Source organism: Capricornis sumatraensis, chromosome 1 (genome assembly GCF_032405125.1).
Source record: "Capricornis sumatraensis isolate serow.1 chromosome 1, serow.2, whole genome shotgun sequence".
Taxonomy (NCBI): Eukaryota; Metazoa; Chordata; class Mammalia; order Artiodactyla; family Bovidae; genus Capricornis; species Capricornis sumatraensis.
In genome coordinates this window covers 14470753-14494799 of record NC_091069.1, presented here as the reverse complement: position 1 = coordinate 14494799, position 24047 = coordinate 14470753, and the positions used below count along the sequence as shown (strand labels likewise).

Here is a 24047-nt window from a genome sequence, read left to right as displayed (position 1 = left end):
CTCTTTAGTTCCTCTTCACTTTCTTCCATAAGGATGGTGTCATCTACATATCTGAGTTTATTGATATTTCTCCCAGCAATCTTAATTCTAGTTTGTTCTTCATCCAGCTCAGCAGTTCTCATGATGTACTCTGCGTATAAGTTAAATAAACAGGGTCACAATATACAGCCTTGATGTACTCCTTTTCCTATGTGGAACCAGTCTGTTATTCCATGTCCAGTTCTAACTGTTGCTTCTTGACCTGCATACAGATTTCTCAGGAGGCAGGTCAGGTGGTCTGGTATTCCCATCTCTTTCAGAATTTTCCACAGTTTATTGTGATCCACACAGTCAAAGGCTTTGGCATAATCAATAATGCAGAAATAGATGTTTTCTGGAATTCTCTAGCTTTTTCGATGATCCAGCAGATGTTGGCAATTTGATCTCTGGTTCCTCTGCCTTTTCTAAAACCAGCTTGAACATCTGGAAGTTCACGGTTCACGTATTGCTGAAGCCTGGCTTGGAGACTTTTGAACATTACTCTGCTAGTGTGTCAGATGAGTGCAATTGTGAGGTAGTTTGAGCATTCTTTGACATTGCCTTTCTTAGGGATTGGAATGAAAACTGACCATTTCCAGTCCTGTGGCCACTGCTGAGTTTTCCAAATTTTCTGGCATATTGAGTGCCACTTTCATCTTTCACAGCATCATCTTTCAGGATTAGAAATAACTCAACTGGAATTCCATCACCTTCACTAGCTTTGTTCATAGTGATGCTTCCTAAGGCCCACTTGACTTCACATTCCAGGATGTCTGGCTCTAGGTGAGTGTGAGTGATCCAATCATCGTGATTATCTGGGTCATGAAGGCCTTTTTTTGTACAGTTCTTCTGTGTATTCTTGCCACCTCTTCTTAATATCTTCTGCTTCTGTAAGGTCCATACCATTCTGTCCTTTATTGAGCCCATCTTTGCATGAAATGTTCCCTTGGTTTCTCTAATTTTCTTGAAGAGATCTCTAGTCTTTCCCATTCTATTGTTTTCCTCTATTTCTTTGCACTGATAACTGAGGAAGGCTTTCTTTTTTTTTTTTTTTTTTTGATTTTGATGTTGGATTTTCTCAGTCATTTTCATGGCTGACTTTATTATTTTTTTTTTAATTTTTTTTTTATCATTTATTTATTTATTTATTTATTTTTATTAAATTTTAAAATCTTTAATTCTTACATGTGTTCCCAAACATGAAACCCCCTCCCACCTCCCTCCCCATAACATCTCTGTGGGTGATCCCCATGCAGGAAGGCTTTCTTATCTCTCCTTGCTATTCTTTGGAGCTCTGCATTCAGATGCTTATATATTTCCTATTCTCCTTTGCTTTTCACTTCTCTTCTTTTCACAGCTCTTTGTAAGGCCTCCTCAGACAGCCATTGTGCTTTTTTGCATTTCCTTTTCTTGGGGATGGTCTTGATCCCTGTCTCTGGTACAGTGTCATGAACCTCCATCCATAGTTCATCAGGCACTCTGTCTATAAGATCTAGTCCCTTAAATCTATTTCTCATTTCCACTGTATAATTGTAAAGTATATGATTTAGGTCATATCTGAATGGTCTAGTGGTTTTCCCTACTTTCTTCAATTTAAGTCTGAATTGCCAATAAGGAGTTCACTATCTGAGCCACAGTCAGCTCCTGGTCTTGTTTTTGCTGACTGTATAGAGCTTCTCCATCTTTGGCTGCAAAGAATATAAATCAATCTGATTTTGGTGTTGGCCATCTGGTGATGTCCATGTGTAGAGTCTTCCCTTGTGTTGTTGGAAGAGGGTATTTTCTATGACCAGTGCGTTCTCTTGGAAAATTCTATTAGCCTTTTGCCTGCTTCATTCTGTACTCTAAGGCCAAATTTGCCAGCTACTCCAGGTGTTTCTTGACTTCCTACTTTTGCATTCCATTCCCCTATGATGAAAAGACATCTGTTTTTGATGTTAGTCCTAAAAGGTCTTGTAGGTCTTCATAGAATCATTCAACTTCAGCTTCTTCAGCTATACTGATCAGGGCATAGATTTGGATTATCGTGATATTGAATGGTTTGCCTTGGAAATGAACAGAGATCATTCTGTCATTTTTGAGATTCCATCCAAGTGCTTCATTTTGAACTCTTGTTGACTATGACGTTGGATCATCAAAAGAGCAAGAGAGTTCGAGATAAACATCTACTTCACTTTTATTGACTGTGCCAAAGCCTTTGACTGTGTAGATTACAACAAGCTGTGGAACATTCTGAAAGAGATGGGAATACTAGACCACCCTACCTGCCTCCTGAGAAATCTGTATGCAGCTCAAGAAGCAAGTTAGAACTAGACATGGAACAACAGGCTGGTTCCATATTGGGAAAGGAGTACATTAAGGCTGTGTATTGTCACCCTGCTCTTTTAACTTATATGCAGAGTACACAGTGAGAAATGCTGGACTGGATGAAGCAAAAGCTGGAATCGAGATTTCTGGGAGAAATATCAACAAACTCAGATATGCAGATAACAGCACCCTTATGGCAGAAAGTGAAGAAGAACTAAAGAGCTTCTTGATGAAAGTGAAAAGGAGAGTGAAAAAGTGGCTTAAAACTCAACATTCAAAAAACTAAGATCATGGCATCTGGTCGCATCACGTCATGGCAAATAGATGGAGAAACAAGGGAAACAGTGACAGACTTAATTTTGGGGGGCTCCAAAATCACTGCAGATGATGACTGCAGCAATGAAATTAAAAGAAGCTTGCTTCTTGGAAGAAAAGCTATGACCAACCTAAATACCATATTAAAAAACAGATACATTACTTTGCCAACATAGGTCCATCTAGTCAAAGCTATGGTTTTTTTCAGTAGTCATGTATGGATGTGAGAGTTGGACTATAAAGAAAGCTGAGCACCGAAGAATTGATGCTTTTGAGCTGTGGTGTTGGAGAAAACTCTTTAGAGTCCCTTGGACTGCGAGGAGATCCAACCAGTCCATCCTACAGGAAATCAGTCCTGAATATTCATTGGAAGGACTCATGCTGAATTGGAAATTCCAGTATTTTGGCCACCTGATTCGAAGAACTGACTCACTGGAAAAGACCCTGATGCTGGGAAAGATTGAGGGCTGGATGAGAAGGGGACGACAGAGGATGAGATGATTGGATAGCATCACCGACTCAATCAACGGACATGAGTTTGAGCAAGCTCTGGGAGTTGGTGATGGACAGGAATGCCTGGCATGGTGCAGTCTATGGGGTGACAAAGAGTCGGACATGACTGAGCAACTGAAATGAACTGAACTGAGCTGAGGGCACAAAGAGGGGCTTCCCTGGTAGCTCAGTGGTAAAGAATCTGTAGCCAATGCATGAGACCCATGTTTGATCCCTGGGTTGCGAAGATCCCCCTGAAAACGAAATGGCAACTGTAAGAAACACCGCGGGAAGAAGGAACCATCCCTATGGACCGTTGAACAGGGCCTTTTATTGGGCGGTCGCTCTCAGGCAGAACTCCCGGGGGCGGGTAAGCAGGGGAGCGAGGGGGGCTCTGCAAAGCAAAGGGAGTCAGCGGGGTAAAGGGAGTCTGTGGAGTCTGCGAGGTGTGAGGGGTGGGGAAGGGGTTTTATAGCCCGGGCCAGGACTCCGATATAAGGAAGAAAACACAGGCTCAGCGGTCATTGGTGTTCAAGGGCTCTGTGTCGGTTCCTGATTGGACGGCGAGGGCTTCGTGTCGGCTCCTGATTGGTCGGCTTGGTTGCCGGCCCGTCTCCGGGGTGTGTCTGCAGCGCCCTCTGCTGGGGCATGTCCCGACATGCCTGACCTTGCCCTGACCTTCATCCTGACCTCGCCCTGACCTTTCAGCAACCCACTCCAGTAGTCTTGCCTAGGAAATCCCATGGACAGAGGGACCTGGCAGGCTACAGTCCATGGAGTTGCAGAGTTGAACATGACTTAGCGACTGAAGAAAGTTAAGGAAGGAATGAGGGCATAAAGAAGGCGTGTTTCCACCAGGGAACATAGTGATGGTCCTGTTGAATTGGAATCGGACGCTTTTTTCTGAACTTTTTATCTTTCCATCATGCTGAGTCAACAGCCAGAGAAGGGGTCTGGGTGGGGCTACTGATAACAATTATCAAAATAAAAAAGATTGCAACTACATGATAGTAGAAGAAGGACTGTGTTCAGACCTTAAGGTGTTCCCTTGGAGCTTCTTATTAGACAGTCTTTATGAGAAAACAAAGGTCCGTCTAGCCAAGGCTATGGCTTTTCCAGTGGTCATGTATGCATGTGAGAGTTGGACTGTGAAGAAGGCTGAGCCCCGAAGAATCGATGCTTTTGAACTGTGGTGTTGGAGAAGACTCTTGAGAGTCCCTTGGACTGCAAGGAGATCCAACCATTCCATTCTAAAGGAGATCAGCCCTGGGATTTCTTTGGAAGGAATGATGCTAAAGCTGAAACTCCAGTACTTGGGCCACCTCATGCGAAGAGTTGACTCATTGGAAAAGACTCTGATGCTGGGAGGGATTGGGGGCAGGAGGAGAAGGGGACAACAGAGGATGAGATGGCTGGATGGCATCACCGACTCGATGTACGTAAGTTTGAGTGAACTCCGGGATTTGGTGATGGACAGGGAGGCCTGGCGTGCTGCGATTCATGTGGTCACAAAGAGTCGGACATGACTGAGCGACTGAACTGAACTGATGAGAAAACCAGCAATCCAGTAAAGACCCACTAAAGAGTCAGATACCAGACAACAAAGGTATAAAGCCACCGCACTAGATAAAGAACCGCATATAGATGAGCTCCTAAAAGAGGGCAAGGTACGTGAAATCAGTGATAGAAGGAAGAAATGATAAATGTGAATTTGACTCTGTAACCAGCTACAAAAATGACCACTGCCACAGGCCTGCACATTTTTCTCATATTTATATTACAAATAGAAACTATATATACAGTTATATACAAATGTATGTCTTTATATGTTAACCAAAGGAAATGTCAATCCACTCCAATAGTCTTGCCTGGGAAATTTCATGGACAGAGAAGACTGGTGGGCTATAGTCCATGGGGTTGCAAAGAGTCAGACATGACTGAGTGGCTAGCACACGCACAATCATTTTCCCTATTTCTTTCTTCTACAATTTCTTTCTTAATGAGGAGTGGTTATTTCTTTTCTTTCCAATTTATATCAGAGTTCACCAAACTATGAAGAGTCATGTACCATTCTGAGGGAGGAGACCTCATATTATCTTGGGTTCTTGAACATGAGGAGGGAAGTAACGTCAGACGGTAATTTGTGTTTCACCTTCTTGAGAAGAAAGTGATTCTTTACTTGTACAAAAGTTAGTTGAATTCTGCAAAGTGGAACCATAAAGTTGTTTTATGAGAGTTAGGTATGGGGGGAAGGATGAGAATGGCCATTGCAAGGCAGAATGGGTGGGTGGTGGTAGCCATTTGTCTGCCAGCTGTCGGGTCTCTCATTTTTCTCATCTGCCCAGTGCAGCATATTTCCAGACTCTCTTACCTCTGATTATTGTATAGCACCAGAAAATGGAAAACAGTGGCAGAAGAGAGCAAGGTAGAAGGGAAAAGCCCGTGTGTGTGTGTGTCTGTGTGTCTGTGTCTGGTCTCTGTCTTTCTCTGTCTCCTTTGGGTGGCATCTCTAGCAGTGACTAAAAATCCTCTTTGTTGTTTCATCTCATGCCAGGCAGCTCATGTTAGGTTCTAACACTTTCTGGACATCCTACAATTTTTTTCCTCAGTCCCAAGAGGGCTGCTGTCTTCACTGAATGAATATATACATATAATTAAAAAGTCTACAAATAATAAATGCTGGAGAGGGGTAGAGGAAAAGGAACCCTCCTATACTTTTGGTGGAGATGTAAGTTGTTGCAGCAGCTATGGAGAACAGTATGGAAGGTCTTTAAGAAACTGAAAATAGAGTTATATGATCCAGTAATCCCACTCATGGGCATATATCTGGAGAAAACTCTAATTCATAAAGATACATGCACCCAGTATTCATAGTAGCATTATTTCCAATAGTTAAAACATGGAAAAAACTTAAGTAAGTGTCAATCAACAGAATAGATAAAGAAGATGTATATATACATATATATCTTATTTTCTCCTCAACTCTTTTATCACTTATATATGTCTAATCCCCTGCGTTAAATTCCCATTGTTTGAAATACCTGGAACAGTAGTTCTATTTTCCTAAATGCATTTAAGTCACTTCAGTCATGTCTGACTCTGTGCGACCCCACAGACGGCAGCCCACCAGGCTCCCCCATCCCTGGAATTCTCCAGGCAAGAACACTGGAGTGGGTTGCCATTTCCTTCTCCAATGCATGAAAGTGAAAAGTGAAAGTGAAGTTGCTCAGTTGTGTCCGACTCTTAGCGACCCCATGGACTGCAGCCTACCAGGCTCCTCCATCCATGGGATTTTCCAGGCAAGAATACTGGAGTGGGGTGCCATTGCCTTCTCCGATTTTCCTAACTAGACCCTGACAATTGAGAAAACGTGTATGCATGCAGGCATGTTTGCATTTTGTGATATGTTAATTTATATAAAATAGTGTATAAGCATATATGCACAGGCACACATACGTGTGTGTATATATTCATGTGGTGGGTATATAAATGCAAATAAAGGAAATATTGAGTAATAGCTTTTTTAATATAAATTTATTTATTTTAATTGAAGGCTAATTACTTTACAATATTGTATTGGTTTCACCATACATTGACATGAATCTGCCACGGGTGTACACGTGTTCCCCATCCTGAACCCCCCTCCCACCTCCCTCCCCATACCATCCCTCTGGGTCATCCCAGTGCACCAGCCCCGAGCATCCTGTATCATGCATTGAACCTGGTCTGGCGATTCATTTCACATATGATGATATACATGTTTCAATGCCATTCTCCCAAATCATCCCGCCTTTGCCCTCTCCCACAGAGTCTAGAAGACTGTTCTATACATCTGTGTCTCTTGCTGTCTCGCATACAGCGTTATCGTTACCACCTTTCTAAATTCCATATATATGCGTTAGCATAGTGTACTGGTGTTTTTCTTTTTGGCTTACTTTGCCCTGTATAATAGGCTCCAGTTTCATCCACCTCATTAGAACTGATTCAAATGTATTCTTTTTAATGGCTGAGTAATACTCCATTGTGTATATGTACCACAGCTTTCTTATCCATTTGTCTGCTGATGGACATCTAGGTTGCTTCCATATCCTGGCTATTATAAACAGTGCTGCAATGAACATTGGGGTACATGTGTCTCTTTCTATTCTGGTTTCTTTGGTGTGTATGCCCAGCAGTGGGATTGCTGGGTCAAATGGCAGTGCTATTTCCAGTTTTTTAAGGAATCTCCACACTGTTCTCCATAGTGGCTGTACTAGTTTGCATTCCCACCAACAGTGTAAGAGGGTTCCCTCTTCTCTACACCCTCTCCAGCATTTATTGCTTGTAGACTTTTGGATAGCAGCCTTTCTGACTGGTGTGAAATGGTACCTCATTGTGGTTATGATTTGCATTTCTCTGATAATGAGTGATGTTGAGCATATTTTCATGTTTGTTAGCCATCTGTATGTCTTCCTTGGAGAAATGTCTATTTAGTTCTTTGGCCCATTTTTTGACTGGGTCGTTTATTTTTCTGGAGTTGAGCTGCAGGAGTTGCTTGTATATTTTTGAGATTAGTTGTTTGTCAGTTGCTTCATTTGCTATTATTTTCTCCCATTCTAAAGGCTGTCTTTTCACCTTGCTTATAGTTTCCTTTGTTGTGCAGAAGCTTTTAATTTTATTTAGGTCCCATTTGTCTGTTTTTGCTTTTATTTCCAATATTCTGGGAGGTGGGTCATAGAAGATTCTGCTGTGATTTATGTCAGAGAGTGTTTTGCCTATGTTCTCCTCTGGGAGTTTTATAGTTTCTGGTCTTAGGTTTAGATCTTTAATCCATTTTGAGTTTATTTTTGTGTATGGTGTTAGAAAGTGTTCTAGTTTCCTTCTTTTGCAAGTGGTTGACCAGTTTTCCCAGCACCACTATTAAAGAGATTGTCTTTTCTCCATTATCTCTCTCTGGCGGGGGACAGGCCAGTCAGCAGCCGGCTAGCTCTGGTCAGTCCTTTGTTAGCTGTGAGCGGGGCTGGCGGTGTTTTAGTTTAGGGCTTTTCGCGGGGTAACTATTTCCACAGTCTGGTTTGTTAGTTAGTTCCCTCAGACCGCTCTCAGGGCATTCAGGCACAGTCCTCACTCTAAGCAATGCTGCCCGCGCCTCCCTGCCCAGCCCCTGCTTGCTAGTGGCAGATGCAGGCGTCTGCACTGTTTCTCCGCTGGGAGTTATCACTGGGCATGTAATCTGTGGCTTTTAATTATTTATTTATTTTCCCTCCCGGTTGTGTTGCCCTTTGAGGTTCCGAGGCTCGCCACAGACTCGCCAGTGAGAGTGTTTCCTGGTGTTTGGAAACTTCTCTCCTTTTTAAGTCTCCCTTCCCTGAATGGATCTCCATTCCTACCTCTTTTGTCTCTCTTTTTATCTTTTATATTTTTTCCTACTTCCTTTTGAAGACCATGGGCTGCTTTTCTGGGTGCCTGATGTCCTCTGCCAGCATTCAGAGGTGGTTTCATGGAATTTACTCAGCGTTCAAATGTTCTTTTGATGAATTTGTGGGGGAGAAAGTGGTCTCCCCGTCCTGTTCCTCCGCCATCTTAGGACCACCCCCCCGCCAAGTGATAGGTTTTCAAAGGGAGAGTATAGGAAGACTTTCAGTTTTCTCTCTATATTTAAATTTTCCTTATTAGTTTTTACGACAGACAACTGTGTAGTTTTAAAACACATTTTGAACTTATGGCCATAGGTGGGAAGGAAGGGCAGAAGGGATAGTTAGGGAATTTGGGATGGACATGTACACTCTGTTATATTAAACATAGATAAGCAAAAATGACCCATGGAACTCTGCTCAATGTTATGTGGGAGCCTGGATGGGAGGGGAGTTTGGGAGGGAATGGATACATCTATTTGTATGACTGAGTCCCTTCACTGTTCACCTGAAACTATCACAACATTGTTAATAGGCTACACCCCCAATACAAATTAAAAAGTTAAAAAGAAAAAAAAAACAGTTCTTTTTGAATAACCCAGTTTTCTAGTAACTGTCTGCCCATCTGGTGGCAGCTTTAATGTCCTCAAAATTTTACATAGAGAGTGGATTAGTATAGTTGCACCAATTTCCCTTATCCATACCCCTAGATTATCCCTTTCCTTAGGCAATATAAGAAATATATATCTAGCTGGATCAGTGAAAATATTTCAGACTTCATTTTCTCCTGACAGATTCTATTTTGTCCAATGTGATCCAAAAAATACTTCCTCAAAATTCACACAAGATATGAGAACACTATATTTCCATCTGACGTCAATATATTCATTCTGTTACTGCTGTATCCTATGCTATATGATTCAAAAAGAAAGGTGATGAAAAGTATGAATATAATTGTGTTGGTGAGTTTGTCATTCTATTAGTGATTATTTTTATGGTGCTACAATTTGTCAAGTACTAATTTTTTAAAGACAAGACCAAATGATGCTTTTAAATTCAGCAACACAAAGAAAGGACTATAAAATTACACTGACTGTCTAAGAAAATCATAGTTTTTAAAAGCCCAATAGAGTTTGAAAGTGCCATTCTTAATACTATTAGGTCCAGACTGATCCCAGCAGTATTCTGGTGACAAGATTTTAGTGGGTTTATGGAGGAAAAAATACTTGTTCAAGTGACTTTCATCATGCCACACTGCCTCAATGTTATTTTTCTTGTCATTCATGATTCCTCTGAAGCACTCCCTAGCAATATTGAGAACCTGAACGGGAGTACCGCCAAATACAGCAGCATGGTAATAAAAGTCCCCCTTACCAATAGGTATATATGCTTCTGATAATTGACTCCTCTCATAAGGTAACTCTGTAGGACTCGTCTTGTACCAATGAGCGTGTAACTGACCTACTGATTCCCCCAGAGTCTCCAGTCCATATTTTTGTACAAAGATTTGATCCACATCCATGCAGAAGAGGAAGTCAACTTCATATTGGATGTGATCCGCAACGTGTTCACTGATGGTCTTCATGCGCATCATACTGATGTCTTGCCATCTTTTCTCTTGTTTTATTTCAAAAATTTTCATCATTCGGAGGGGAGCCAGATCTACCCAGGGCACCTTAGAGAAGTCATCTATCAGGACGTAAATGATGACTTTCTGGCCAACCATAAAATATTTATCAGCTGAGTTTATAAATGTGTGCAAATAACGGTCAACATATCTGTGAAGTAAATAAGAAGCAATTAAGTTCATTTTCTTGTATGTTAGTGAAACACATACTATTTAAATTACACTTACTGTAGTTTTATCGAAAAATGCTACTAAGGAAGCAAACATTAGATATGCTTCTTGAGTTGTATTTAAGTAGTGTAAAAGTGAAATTGTCTGCCTTTCCTCTCCCTGGTGAAGTTTTACGGATCAGAGGAGAAAAGAGGAATTTCTCACGAGAGGGAATGAAACTTGGTGAGATCAGAAAACTGAACCGTGCCCAGCACAAAACAAAAGCCTGAATTTTCAGGGTTATCAGAGCAGTCGGGACTTGCTTTAGAGGTTGTAGGCAGGAAAGGTCACAGGTCATTGCAAGAGCAGCTACTGATGCCTGTGGCTTACTTAGAGTAGTTAGTTATGCATAAAAAGTCAGAGGCGACACGCTTTGTGTCCGCTGTCAGCACTGGTTTCTTATTTTGCCCTATGCCCTTTAATATGGTGCTAAGATTGCTGGGCTGAAGGTAAACTTTTTCATTTCCAATCTCTCCAGCCAGTTAAGGATTCTTGTAGTAATAAATGGCCTCAGGTAAATTCAAGAAAGAAAAGGTAATATATGTGACTAGTTCAAATGATGCTTATATATATGATCACTAGAAATAAGTTCTGGATATTGATCAAAGTCTTACGAAATACAACAGATAGAGTCAGGAGAAAACTCTAGTTTGGAGTATCTAAAATTATTAGGTACATTATGAAAAAAATATCACTTAAAATATTATATTGAGCTGGAAGCTAGCAACTCAAATCCAAAGTCCATATTTGTCCATATTTATTTTACGGTTAGTGCTTTTGTGTCATACCTCAGGAATCTTTGCCCCTCAAAGTAGTGAAAATACTCTCCTACACGTTTTTCTAGCCACTTTCTTGTTTTGTCTTTCATATGTAAGTCTATTATCCATTTGAGTTAATTTTTGTCTATGATGTGATGTGGGGCTGTTTTGTGTCAGTCTCTGCCTATTGATAGTGATGTTATCGGCTAGGAGTGCCTGGGGGCACTCACTGGAGTCCCTACTACTTGCGGTAGGAGATCCCTACTTCCCACCAGACATCACCAGAGCCTACATTATGGCTGGACCAGTCTTTGTCATTCTTATTACAATCTCAAGGAGCACCTCAACAACCACCATAGGGAACTTTGAGAAAATAAGCTTTATTAATCACAAATCCTAGAGGATACGTGGCATGCCTGGGGCCACACAGTGAGGTCAAAAGTTGGAGGTGGTGGGAGAGAGAGAAAGAGAGAGAAACACAAAGGCCCTAAGGTTCTGCCTTTACTGGGTTGAGGGTGGGGTGCCTAGGGTTTTGCAAGTTCACTCTATTGACAAATTTTAAACGTAAAAGCGGAAGTTAAAGCAAGGGAGGGGGAAAATGGGGTCATGAAAGTGGTCATTTATGTAGATCAGATCACTCAGGACTTTCTAAAAGGAAGATTTCATGGGTATGGGGACTTGGCTCTTTATCTAGTTGTTTAGCTAGTAAGCAATATTTCTATTTGAGATGGATGTCTTTAAAGTGGATATCTCAGGGGATTCCCTGGTGGTCCAGTGGTTACGACTCTGCCCTTTTATGGCACAGGGCCCAAGTTTTCTCCCTGGTCAGGGAACTAAGATCCCACAAGCTGTACATTGTGGCCAATGAATAAATAAATAAAATGGATGTCTCAGCAATCAATCAAAAGCTTAATATCAGGCATTTACAATTAAAAAAAAACTTACTGTCACTACAATGGCAAACATTTTTTTCCCCCAATTTTTAAAATATTTTCTGTGTTGAAATGCTATTAGACTTACTACACTGGATCTTAGCAAGGCCTGCTTCCCAGTTGGTGCTAGTGGTAAAGAACCTGCCTGCCAATACAGGAGACTTAAGAGATGTTGGTTCAGCCCCTGGATTGGGAAGATCCCCTGGAGAAAGAAATGGCAACCCACTCCAGTATTCTTGCCTGGAAAATCCCATGGACAGAGGACCCTGGCAGGCTACAGTCCATATGTTTGCAAAGAATCAGACACGACTGAAGCTTAGCATAGCATTAGATTTACAGAAAAGTTGCAGATATATTACAGAGTTCCCACATATGCTCTACCCACCTTCCCCTAATAGTAATATATTATATAACCATAGTACATTTGTCAAAACTTGGAAATTATCAGTGGTAAACGACTATTAGCTAAACCACAGATTTTATGTGATTTTCACCAGCTTCTTCCCTAATGACCTTTTCGGTTTCCAGGATCCAATCCAGAACACACTGCATTCAGTCACTAGTCTCTTCTCGTCTGCCCAGTCTCTTCCACGCTGTCAATTTCTCTTCTTGTTAGTCATGACCCTGACCATGTATTTTGTAAAATGGCCTTCAGTTTGTGTTTCTCTGATTTTTTTTTCTTCAGTTCAGTTCAGTTGCTCAGTCGTGTCCGACTATTTGCAACCCCATGAATTGCAGCATGCCAGGCCTCCCTATCCATCACCAACTCCCAGAGTTCACTCATAAGCAGTCAGACTTATCAATCTTTTCCTTTATGATTAGTAGTTTCTATGTCTTGATTAATAAATCCTCTTCTATCCTGAGTTCGTGAAGATACAGTTTTTCTTTTAACTATTGGTCTTCCAACTACCTAGTAATTGATGTTTGTATGTTTGTATATGATATGCTATAAAGGTACAATTTAAGTTTTCCTGTGTTGACATTTTCTCCAACATCATTTATGGAAGTCTTTCCCTACAGGTCTCTACAGTGCTATTGCCAATAAACAGAAAGTCTTTAATATTTGCATGGCATTTTTCTGTTTTATTTTATTGGCTTAATTGTTCATTCCTGCAGCAGATATTCATGTTGAAAATTTCCATATAGATACTTTAAATCTATCCTCCTAGTTTCAGTCCCACCTATACTCCTAATCTCAGAGGAAATTGATGCCATTTATTCCTGAGCTTTCAGAGGTTCTTTAAAACAGAGTCAGGGTTTCATGGTGAGGTTACTGAAGCTGTGGTTTCAGTGTCCCTTCCCTTATACAGTACCCTTTTAAGACCCTGCGTTCTATTCAGGAGGGTGAAGGAAGGAACCAGAAACTCCATCCGTGTCCTGAAGGTACAAGTACTGCCCCGGAACAGGGTCACCCCCCGGGATCTTGTTACAGATCCTGGGGCAGCGACTTGAAGAGACCACAGTGAGTCTCGGGAGGAGGTCATGGGAAACGTCTTCAGCAAGGAGGCTTCCCTTCCTCCTCCCTTTCTTTCTCTTTCTGTTTCCTTTTAGTTAAACAATAGATTACTACTGATATTTAACAGCAAGTTGCTATAAAGCTGATAACCTTACCATTTTAATGAGTGATAAGTATTGTTCAACTTAATACTTTTTCGTACTCTTTTTGGTATGATTTTGATATCAAGGCAGAATTTGCTTCATAAAATGATTTGGGATGTGTTCCTTTCTAGTCTCTTTTCTGAAAAAGATTGTGTAGAATTGATGTTAATTTCTCTGATGAAACTATCTGTGCCTGAGGACTTTGAAAGTGAAAGTCCTTTCTTTGTGACCCCATGGACTATATATAGTCCATGGAATTCTCCAGGCCAGAATACTGGAGTGGGTAGTTGTTCCCTTCTCGAAGGGACTATCCCAACCCAGGGATCGAACCCAGGTCTCCTGCATTGCAAGCAGATTCTTTACTAGCTGAGCCACCAGGGAAGCCCCTTTGGGAGTTTTTAAAATTATAAATTCTATTTCCTCAATAGATATAGGGTTATTCAAATGATCTGTTTCATGTTGGGTGAATTGTGGTTGTTTGTGCTTTATACGGTCCATGTCCTCTAAGTTGTCCGATATGTAGAGAATGTTATACTGTTTCCTGATTATCCTTTTAAAGTCTACAAGGTCTGAGGTGATATACCCTGTTTCTTTCCCAATATTTGTAATTTGCATTATTTTTTTTTTCTTGGCTAGTCTTCCTGGGTGATTATGGATTTTATTGAGGTGTTTTTTTCCCCAAAGAACCACATTTTTGTTTCATTGATTTTTCTCTAAGACTTTTCTGTTTTCAATTTCATGGATTTCTGCTCTCACCTTTATTACTTCCTTATTTCTGCTTTCTTTGGCTTTATTTTGTTCTACTTTTTCTAAATTCTTGAGGTAGATTATTGATAATCTCCCATTTTCTAAAATAAAACACCTGAATATAAAGGTCATTCAGCAATACCTACCTTCCCACAGCAAACACAGTCAACCCCACAGTAATTTTATGACTTGCATAATAATTTTCCAGCACCACTTCATCATAAGTGCCATGCCGCACAACTGGAGCTGCCCAGCTGGAAGTTACGTTTGAGCGATTTATGGCACTGTAAGGAAGATATAAGAATTATGAGCAAAATACTTTTAATAAAATTGTAGTAGATATTGCTAATGTATAAAGCCTATGTCTGATTGCAGTGTTTCCTTATTTCTAACCCAGAGTCTTGATGGCATGATAAACTGAAGAAACAGTTTATCAGAAATGACTCAGTTCAGATCAGTTCAGTCGCTCAGTTGTGTCCGACTCTTTGCGATCCCATGAACCGCAGCACGCCAGGCCTTCATATCCATCACCAACTCCCAGAGTTCACCCAAACTCATGTCCATTGAGTCGGTGATGCCATCCAATCATATTACCCTCTGTCGTCCCCTTCTCCTTCTGCCCTCAGTCTTTTCCAGCATCAGGGTCTTTTCAAATGAGTCAGCTCTTCGTATCAGGTGGCCAAAGTATTGGAGTTTCAACTTCAACATCAGTCCTTCCAATGAACACCCAGGACTGATCTCCTTTAGAATGGACTGGTTGGATCTCCTTGCAGTCCAAGGGACTCTCAAGAGTCTTCTCCAACACCACAGTTCAAAACCATCAATTCTTTGGTGCTCAGCTTTCTTCACAGTCCAACTCTCAGGTCCATACATGACTACTGGAAAAACCATAGCCTTGACTAGATGGACCTATGTTAACAAAGTAATGTCTCTGCTTTTTAATATGCTGTCTAAGTTGGTCATAACTTTCCTTCCAAGGGGTAAGCATCTTTTAATTTCATGGCTGAATCATTAGGGTGAGATCATTACAAAAGTACATGTACTGATTATATTATTGTTCCAAGATCTTTGAGGATGCATAGTTGAAATGTCACCCAAAGTCTAAAGTAACAATTTCTCTTACAGTTGGACAAGATCTACCGTCTTAAGCGATGGACACTGATTCTTTTCAGAAGCACTATTTTAAAAAACGAACTTCCCAGTTCTCATAATCTGAAATGCTGCCAGTGTTAACATTGTTGCATACTATCAGAATCAACTTTGTCAGAACTTTGGAAGATAGCCAAATATTTAGAGCAACCAAGCAAAATTTATCTCAAAAAGAAAAAAAAAAAAAAAGACTCACTATGGTAGGACTAGAAAACCTTTGAGGTATTCTAACCTAGCCTTGCACCAATGCTCTTCCTAGTATAACAGTGGCATTGAAAAGACAAAACCATACTATGTTCTCAGTGTGGGTATCTGACTCAGCGGGGAGAAGAGTGGATCTCATTCCCAGCGACTGTGTTTATCTTTTTAAGCTACCTGAGAGTTCCTTGCAGGATTGACTCATAGTGCTTTTTTTCTTGTACTTAACATTCTCTAAGAATTGAAGGGGAGGGTATTCCTTGAAAAAAAGTTGTAAAAGAACAAGCCCCTTTCACCTGAAACAAAAGATTTCAGTTAAACACTATATATGCTGAAAGCCTGGGGAGGAAACATTTGAAAGACAGTTCTTTGGGAAGTAAGGGCTTTGACAAGATCCCATGCGTCAATCAGACACACACAGAACAAGGAACTGAGGAATCCATGCACACGGTCAGGGCAGAACGAACATTCAGGAAAGACCTGTGAAGATGCTAGGCTTTCACCTCCGACAGATATTTAGGCTCAGGGCACACAAGAAGTGAAAGCTAAGGCAGAGTTATAAGCGACTGGGCTGTGTTGAAGGCAGGCCCAAACACAGAGCCAGTGTTTAAAGAATGTGTCTTCTTCTCTTTGTTTTGTTTTCCTCTCTGTTCTGTTTTTTTCTCCTCCTCCTCCTCCTTCATTTTCTCTCCCTCCTCCTTCTGCCCTCTAACACCTCCCTCTCTCAGGTTTTAGGCACTTAAAGGAAATCTCTGTCAAACAACTCGCTGGCTACAACCTAAGGGTAGCTCAGAGACTTCTGGGACCAAACAAGAAAAAGAATACAGTCTTTTAAAAAATAGTTTAGAAAAGCCACTAAACAAACAACCATAAGAAAAGAAAGATCTTATATTAATAGCCTCACCTTCCACCTTAAAGGGAAAAAGGGGGGAAACTAGAAAAAAAGGGAAAAACAAGACCAAACAAACAACCAAGAGCAAATAAGAACAACAAACTCTGAGGAGGCAAAAGTATCTGATTTTCAGAGAAACTATATTATAATACTCAAAATGTCTAGTTTTTAACCAAAATTTAAGAGTTATCCAAATAAAGAAGAATGTATAGCCCATTCATAGGAAAACAAATAAATGAGAACTGTCCAGACAGTGCCTGAGTTTTTCTAAAAAGACTTTAAATCCACCTTTTAATATATGCTTAACATGCTAAATGGCAACCCACTCCAGTATTCTTGCCTGGAGAATCCCACGGACAGAGGAGCTTGGTGGGCTATAGCCCACAGGGTCGCAGAGAGTCGGACGTGACTGAGCGACTTCACGTTCAACGTGCTAAAGGAAGCCACGGACAGCGAACTAAAGAAAACCAGAAGAACATTGTCTTAACAAATAGAGAATATTAAAGATACAAATTAAAAAAACAAATGAAATAGAAATACTGAAGTTGAGACATGCATAGCTGAAAGGAAAAAATTCACTTTAGGATGTCAACAGAAGATTTGAGCAGGCAAAAGAACAAATCAGACACACACAGAACACTTTATCCAACAACAGAGTACATGTCCTTCTCAAACACACATGGAATACGCTCCAGGATAAATCTCATCTTAGACCAGAAGACAAGGCTCAATCACCTTAAAGTGACTGGAAACATACAAACTATCTTTTCCAATGATACTGGAATGAAATGAGCAATCAGTAACAGAAATAAGTCTAGAACATTCATAAACACCTGGAAATTAAACAACCCACCTAGACAACCAATGTGCCAAAGGAAAAAAATCATAAGGGAAAAAAAGCAAAAACAAAAAACTCCAAAATCATGAGGAAATTAGAAAAGAAATTGAGATAAATCAAAATGAAGGTACAACATGCTAAACCTTATGGGAGACAGTGAAAATCAGTACTCAGAGGGAAATGTATAGCTGTAAACATCCATGTTTTAAAAAAGAAAGATCTCATATTAGTCATCACACATTCCACCTTAAGGGGAAAAAAGGGGGAAACTGGGGGAAAAAAAAGGGAAAAACAAAACTAAAGGCAACAGAAAGAAGAAATAATAAAGACTGGCGCAGAGAGAACTGAATAGAGAAAAAAATGACAGAATCAATGAAGCCAAAAGTCAGTTCTTTGCAAAGATTAATGAAACTGGCATACCTTTAATTAAACTGACCAGGAAAAAATCAGAGATGACTCAAATTATTAAAATCAAGAACGGAAATGGGGACTTTTTATAGACCTTATAGATGAAATGGATAAATTTCTAGAAAGACACAAACTACTAAAACTGGTTCAAGAAGAACTAGAAAATCTTAGAGACCTATAACAAGTAAAGGTAACTGAAGATTTGCTAACAAAGAAAGCCCAGGATCAGATGGTTTAACTGCTGAATTCTACCAAACACTTAAAGAATTAACCCCAATTACATTCTCAAAGTCTTTCAAAGAAATAGAACTTTCTAACTCATTCTGTGAGGCCAATATTACTTTGATGCCAAAGCCAGACAAAGACATCTCAAGATCAACATCATTAGTCATTAGAGAAATGTAAATCAGAACTATAATAAGATATTTCACATACACTTGAATGGCCATAACATAAGCAAAAACAAACACACACCCCCAGCAAAACAAAAAATAGCAAGTGTTGGAAAGGATGTAGAGAAACTGAAACACTCATACATTGTTGATGGGTCATAAAATGATGTAACTGTATGGAAAAGAGTTTGGTGGTTTCTCAAAAAGTTTAATTTAGGATTACCATGTACCCAGTAAACCCACTTCTAGATATATACCCAAGGAGACTGAAAGTATGATTCAAAATTAAAACTTGTACATGAATGTTTATAACATCATTACTTATAATAGCCCCAAAGTGGAAACAACCTAATATCCATTTACTGGTGAATGGATGTGTGGTATAGCCATACCATGGAATATTACTCAGCTAGGAAAAGGAATGAAATACTGATATATGCTACAATATAGATGAATCTTTAAAACATGCAAAGCAAAAGAGACACAGATGTATAGACCAGTCTTTTGGACTCTGTGGGAGAGGGAGAGGGTGGGATGATTTGGGAGAATGGCATTGAAACATGTATAATATCATATAAGAAACAAATCACCAGTCTAGGTTTGATGCAGGATACAGGATGCTTGGGGCTGGTGCAGTGGGTTGACCCAGAGAGATGGTACAGGGAAGGAGGTGGGAGGCGGGGTTCAGGATTGGGAATACGTGTACACCCGTGGCGGATTCATGTTGATGTATGGCAAAACCAATACAATCTTGTAAAGTAAAAAAATAAAATAAAATAAAATCTGGAAAATAAATAAATAAAATATGCAAAGTGAAAGAAGTCAGACTTTAAAAAAATAATAAAATAACTATGCTCCCTTCATAGGAAATGTCCAGAAGAGTCCAGTCCAGAGAGATGGAAAGCAGATTAGTGTTTGTCAAGGAGCGGGGAATGAGAAGTTACTTCTTAATGGGCAGAGCTTCTTTTTTGCTATGATGAAGATATTCTGGAATTAGATAGCTAGAGCTGTACATTTCTAAAGGACTTATTTACTTAAGTTTTTGGTTGCGCTAGGTCCTGGTTGCTGCACAGGCGTTTCTCTAGTTGAGCAGGGGCTGCTCTTCATTGTGGTGCATGGGCTTCTCATTGAGTGGCTTCTCTTGCTGTGGAGCACGGGCTCCAGGCTCTGCAGGTTTCAGTAGTTGCAGCATGCGGGCTCAGTAGTTATGGCCCATGGGCTTAGCCGCTCTGCAGCGTGTGGAGTCTTTGTGCATCAGGGATTAAACTAGTTCCCTTGCATTGCAAGACATATTCTTAACTACTGGACCACCGGGAAAGCCCCAAAGTGTACATTTTTAAACAATTAAAATAGTGAATTTTATATCAAGTGTATTCAAATCTATGAGAAAAAGACAATCCATTGTGTGGGATAAAGAGAAGAGATATAAACAGGCAGTTTACAAAAGTGAATGTCTAAGTGGCCAATATTCATATGAAAATGTGTTCAGCTTTAACGATCATCAATGAAAAAAATGAAAAATGCAATAGGAGTTGACATGCAGCAAAAGAAAGATTCCATTAGCTGTTTCAGAGCTTGTTATGGACTGAATGTCTCCTCCAGATTCACGTGTTGAAGGTGTAACCCCAGTCTGAATATTTGGAGATAGGGCCTTTAGAGAAGTAATTAAGGTTAAACGGGACTTCCCCGGTGGCTCAGATGGTAAAGAGCCTGCCCACAATGCAGGAGGCCTGGGTTTGATACCTGGGTCAGAAAGACCCCCTGGAGAAGAGAAAGGCAACCCACTCCAGTATTCTTGCCTGGAGAATTCCATGGGCAGAGGAGCCTGGTGGGCTACAGTCCATGGAATCGCAAAGAGTCAGACACGACTGAGCAACTAACAGGTTAAGGTTAAATGAGGTCATAAGAACAGGGCCAAAGCCAACAGGGCTGGTGTCCTTATAAGAGTAAGAGACACCCGGGAGGTGTACACAGAGAAAAAGCCTTGTGAGGACACAGCAAGGAGACAGGCAGCTGCAAGTCAAGAAGAGAGACCTCAGAAGCAACCAAACTTGCCAACACCTTGATCTTCTATTTCCAGCCTTCAGAAACAGGAGAAAATAAATCTCTGCTGTTTAAACACACACACACCCCGCCAAAGAAAAAGGAATGGAGATCGAAACTTAAAAGTAGCCCACTGAGGCCAGTTCATTCTAAAGGAGATCAGTCCTGGGTGTTCTTTGGAAGGACTGATGCTAAAGCTGAAACTCCAGTACTTTGGCCACCTCATGTGAAGAGCTGACTCATTGGAAAAGACTCTGATGCTGGGAGGGACTGGGGGCAGGAGAAGAGGATGACAGAGGATGAGATGGCTGGATGGCATCACTGACTCGATGGACATGAGTCTGAGTGAACTCCGGGAGCTGGTGATGGACAGGGAGGCCTGGCATGCTGCAATTCATGGGTCGCAAAGAGTCGGACACGACTGAGCGACTGGACTGAACTGAACTGACTTGGAATCTACTTAAATGATTATATGGTTTTGTCCTTTTTTCACCTGTTGTGATTGATCAGTACCTTGAATTATGAGGCTATAACTTACCTGTCTGATTAGAGGGATGCTGTATCAGTTATTAAGCTATTGTCTTTCAAAGTTAAACCCACCACAGTATACCCTGCTTTATTATGTTGAGCTGGGACACTGCAAATCACATTTCTCCTTTGCCAATGGGCACCCTGGTAGGCTCTACTAATAGAGGGCATTGGAGGAAAATTACAAGTTTGGAGGAAGAAAAAACTTGCTCTTTTCTGTTTCCTGTGGGCTTCTTGTCTGCATCCTGTTCCTGCAAGTCCCATTCCAGGAATGCATCTTTACCACAGCAATAGCAGTTCTTTTCCTGAGCAATTGAATCCAACTTTCAGTTTTTGCAACACGTGCAGAACCAGTCTCGCCGTGCTCCTCCTTAGAAGGGCTGGTTCTCTGCCCCAAGAGGCTTCCCTGGAGCTCAGAGGCACCCACACCAGGTGAGCAACAGCGGAGTTTAAGCCCTGTGAGATTTGTCTCTAAGTTTTTAAGGTGTAATAATTCCAGTCCCTTCCTTTTCTTTCTTTAGAACCAGGGAAAATAATTACTTCCTATAGCTGTTTCCTCTGTGACACCTTAGAGCTGTATTTTCCATTTTTCAGGTTACCTAGTTAACGACTTTATGGCTGTCCATGGGTGCTAAGTTGTTTTAGAAGTGTCTGACTCTTTGTGACTCCATAGCCTGCCAGGCTCCTCTGTTCATGGGATTCTCCAGGCAAGAATACTGGGGTGTTATGCCCTCCTTCAGGGGATCTTCCCAACCCAGGGATCAAACTGACATCTCTGAGGTCTCCTGCATTGGCAGGCTCTTCCGCTAGCATCACCTGGGAAGCCCCTTAACAACTATATGGTAATCAGCAATTCTTTATACTTAAACCTCTGTTTAAATAGCTGGTATGCTTTGTATGATCTGATTAGATCAGACAAATGTAGTGATATTGTGGGAGGATGAGTCATGGATCATTATCCAGTAACTGGATGTCTCCTTTCAAAGTTTTAATTGAGACAGGTCCTCAGATCTACAGCATCAAGGTGAAAGACTGGTGCATAGAGTAAGAAGATGGAGGCAGAGAGCCCAGAAGAAAGCTGTTGTATTAAACCACGAAGTGCACAGACAGCCCACCCACCGGATCTGGGCTTTGGTTCTCTCATTGGTGAAATGAGGAGAAACAATCAAACGATCTCAAATGTACCCTTACATTTGGTGACTCTCCGTCATTCTAGGGTGCTTTGTGTTTCTATCATCTAAATTCTCATTCACGGAGGACATGGGTCCTAATGTCCATTTCCAGTTGATCTCGGCTACTGCTTATTTTTTTAAATAACCATCAAAGATCTATCTGCTCTCCAGCATTTGGAATGCCAGTCACAGTATTTTTGCCATCTGTTAATTCCTATTGAGCAGTCTACAGATTAATCTCACATGTATTAGATCTGGAATTCTTACTTGGGAAAAAACCAGTCTGATAACTTTAATTCTTCTGTTTGAGTATTCACAGACCTATTAGGAAAAATAATGCAAAGAGTCATATAATATAGAGAGAGTTTGAGATGTATTATCAAATGTAAAATGCAAAATAAGCATGAAGCAGAAAATTAATAATGAACTTTGATGGTTGTGGCATGGAAAAATCATGATTTCCACCCTAAGCGTAATTCTCTGTGCTTCCCAGGAGTCTATCTGTTCCCACAGTTCTCGTTCTCATCTTCTAATTCACAGAGAAAATGGCAATTATCAGACGGAAGCTCCCTCAACTTTCTGCAACCTCATCCCCAAATTTACCTGTAGTGACTTCTACCACAATGAGAATATATTCCTATTTTCTACCTAAGGTTACCCTTAAATATCCGATCTGCTCAGCAGCCTTGATGCGATCATTATTCTCAGAAGGATTTTTCTTAAGTTCTCTGTTTGCTCAACTGACAATCTTCTGGGCATTTTTCTGTGGCTTCAAGTTCTTATATATAATGATACTTCTCCCATAAATTTAGTATACCCAACTGTGTTCTGAAGTCTTCTACTTGAATTTTGCACAGATGCTACCAAAGGAAGACGTTCAAAGTCATCATCTTTGCCCCAAAGTAGGTCCTCTTCCTATGTCGCCATAGCTCACTGAATCTGCTTGGATTTGCACGGCAGAAACAGGAGCGTCATTCTCCACTCAGAGCCCCTCTGAATCCCAACATCAAACCCACCATTAAACCCGGATGGTTTTACCTCCAAAACATCTCAAATCCATCCCCTATCTCCATTCCCTGCTAGCATATGACTTCAGGTCAGCATCGTTCCTTGTCTGGGCTACTACCAAAGCCTCCTCATTGGCCTCACTGTTCAGTTTTTAAAAGTTTGTGTACCTTTGAAAAGGTACACAAATGGAAAGAGCACGAAATAATGAACCTTCCTTCATATTTCTATCCATGTAATTAGCGATGCGCTGCCCTCTGCTTATCCCTGCATTTTCCCTTTTCAACTGATTCACATTCTATTTCTTGGAGAATGAAATGGTAAACCACTCCAGTACTCTTGCCTGGAGAATCCCATGGACTGAGAAGCCGGGTAGGCTGCAGTCCACAGGGTCACAGAGTCGGACACGACTGAGCGACTTCACCTTCACCCATGCTCTATTTCCACTCTGCTTCCAATAACATGTTTCTGAAGCTCCAATGTTACCAATCATTATTCTATTTAACAATGTCCACTGTCCTAAGGATCATGTCCATATTCCTTATAGAGCCATGATATTCTGCATGATCTGACGCTTCACACTGTTCCACCCACCTCTCCTACCTAGCCCCACATTGACAGTTTTTCAGACTCACTGGCCTTTTGTTAGTCCCTTAAACACGCCACAGATTCCACCAGCTAATTCCCACATAGCATTTAGGTCTCATTTAAATATCCCTTCTTAAGGGGAGTATTCCCTAATTTGCCAGAGACATTTAGATTTCTTTCATTAATACTTACTGAATACTTTCCTAAGTATTATCTAATTCAATCCACTCCTATGAAATAAACTGAAGCACAACTTTTATTATCTTGTCCACAGTCACATAGTAGGTGAAAAGACCAGCAATTGTGCCTGAGCCCTTGCTTTTCCTCTTTCATAAAAGCTCTATGGCACTCTTGCCAAGACACCCTGGGAGAGCTGATTCTGGACTGAGATAAGGGGATTAGACAGCTGTGGAGCTGAGTCATATGTCATGAGATT

General features: G+C 40.8%; 1 protein-coding gene across 1 annotated transcript; it reads right to left on the bottom strand.

Annotated features, from left to right (window-relative positions):
- Positions 1-9609: 9609 nt before the first annotated feature.
- Positions 9610-22993, bottom strand: LOC138074320 (N-acetyllactosaminide alpha-1,3-galactosyltransferase-like). The gene is made up of 4 exons (XM_068966442.1): positions 22953-22993; positions 22286-22339; positions 14545-14682; positions 9610-10303 (listed from the first exon to the last, which is right to left on the bottom strand). Exons 1-4 carry the CDS (start codon positions 22991-22993, stop codon positions 9610-9612), a joined length of 927 nt encoding a protein of 308 aa, XP_068822543.1.
- Positions 22994-24047: the final 1054 nt, after the last annotated feature.

Coding starts and splice junctions, on each gene's coding strand:
- LOC138074320 (XM_068966442.1), bottom strand. CDS start 22,993: ATGACGCTCCTGTTTCTGCCGTGCAAATCCAAGCAGATTCA. Junction 22,340..22,952: donor TGCAAATCCAAGCAGATTCA/GTGAGCTATGGC, acceptor TTTTCCTAATAG/GTCTGTGAATACTCAAACAG. Junction 14,683..22,285: donor TCAGACTGGTTTTTTCCCAA/GTAAGAATTCCA, acceptor TCTTCCTTACAG/TGCCATAAATCGCTCAAACG.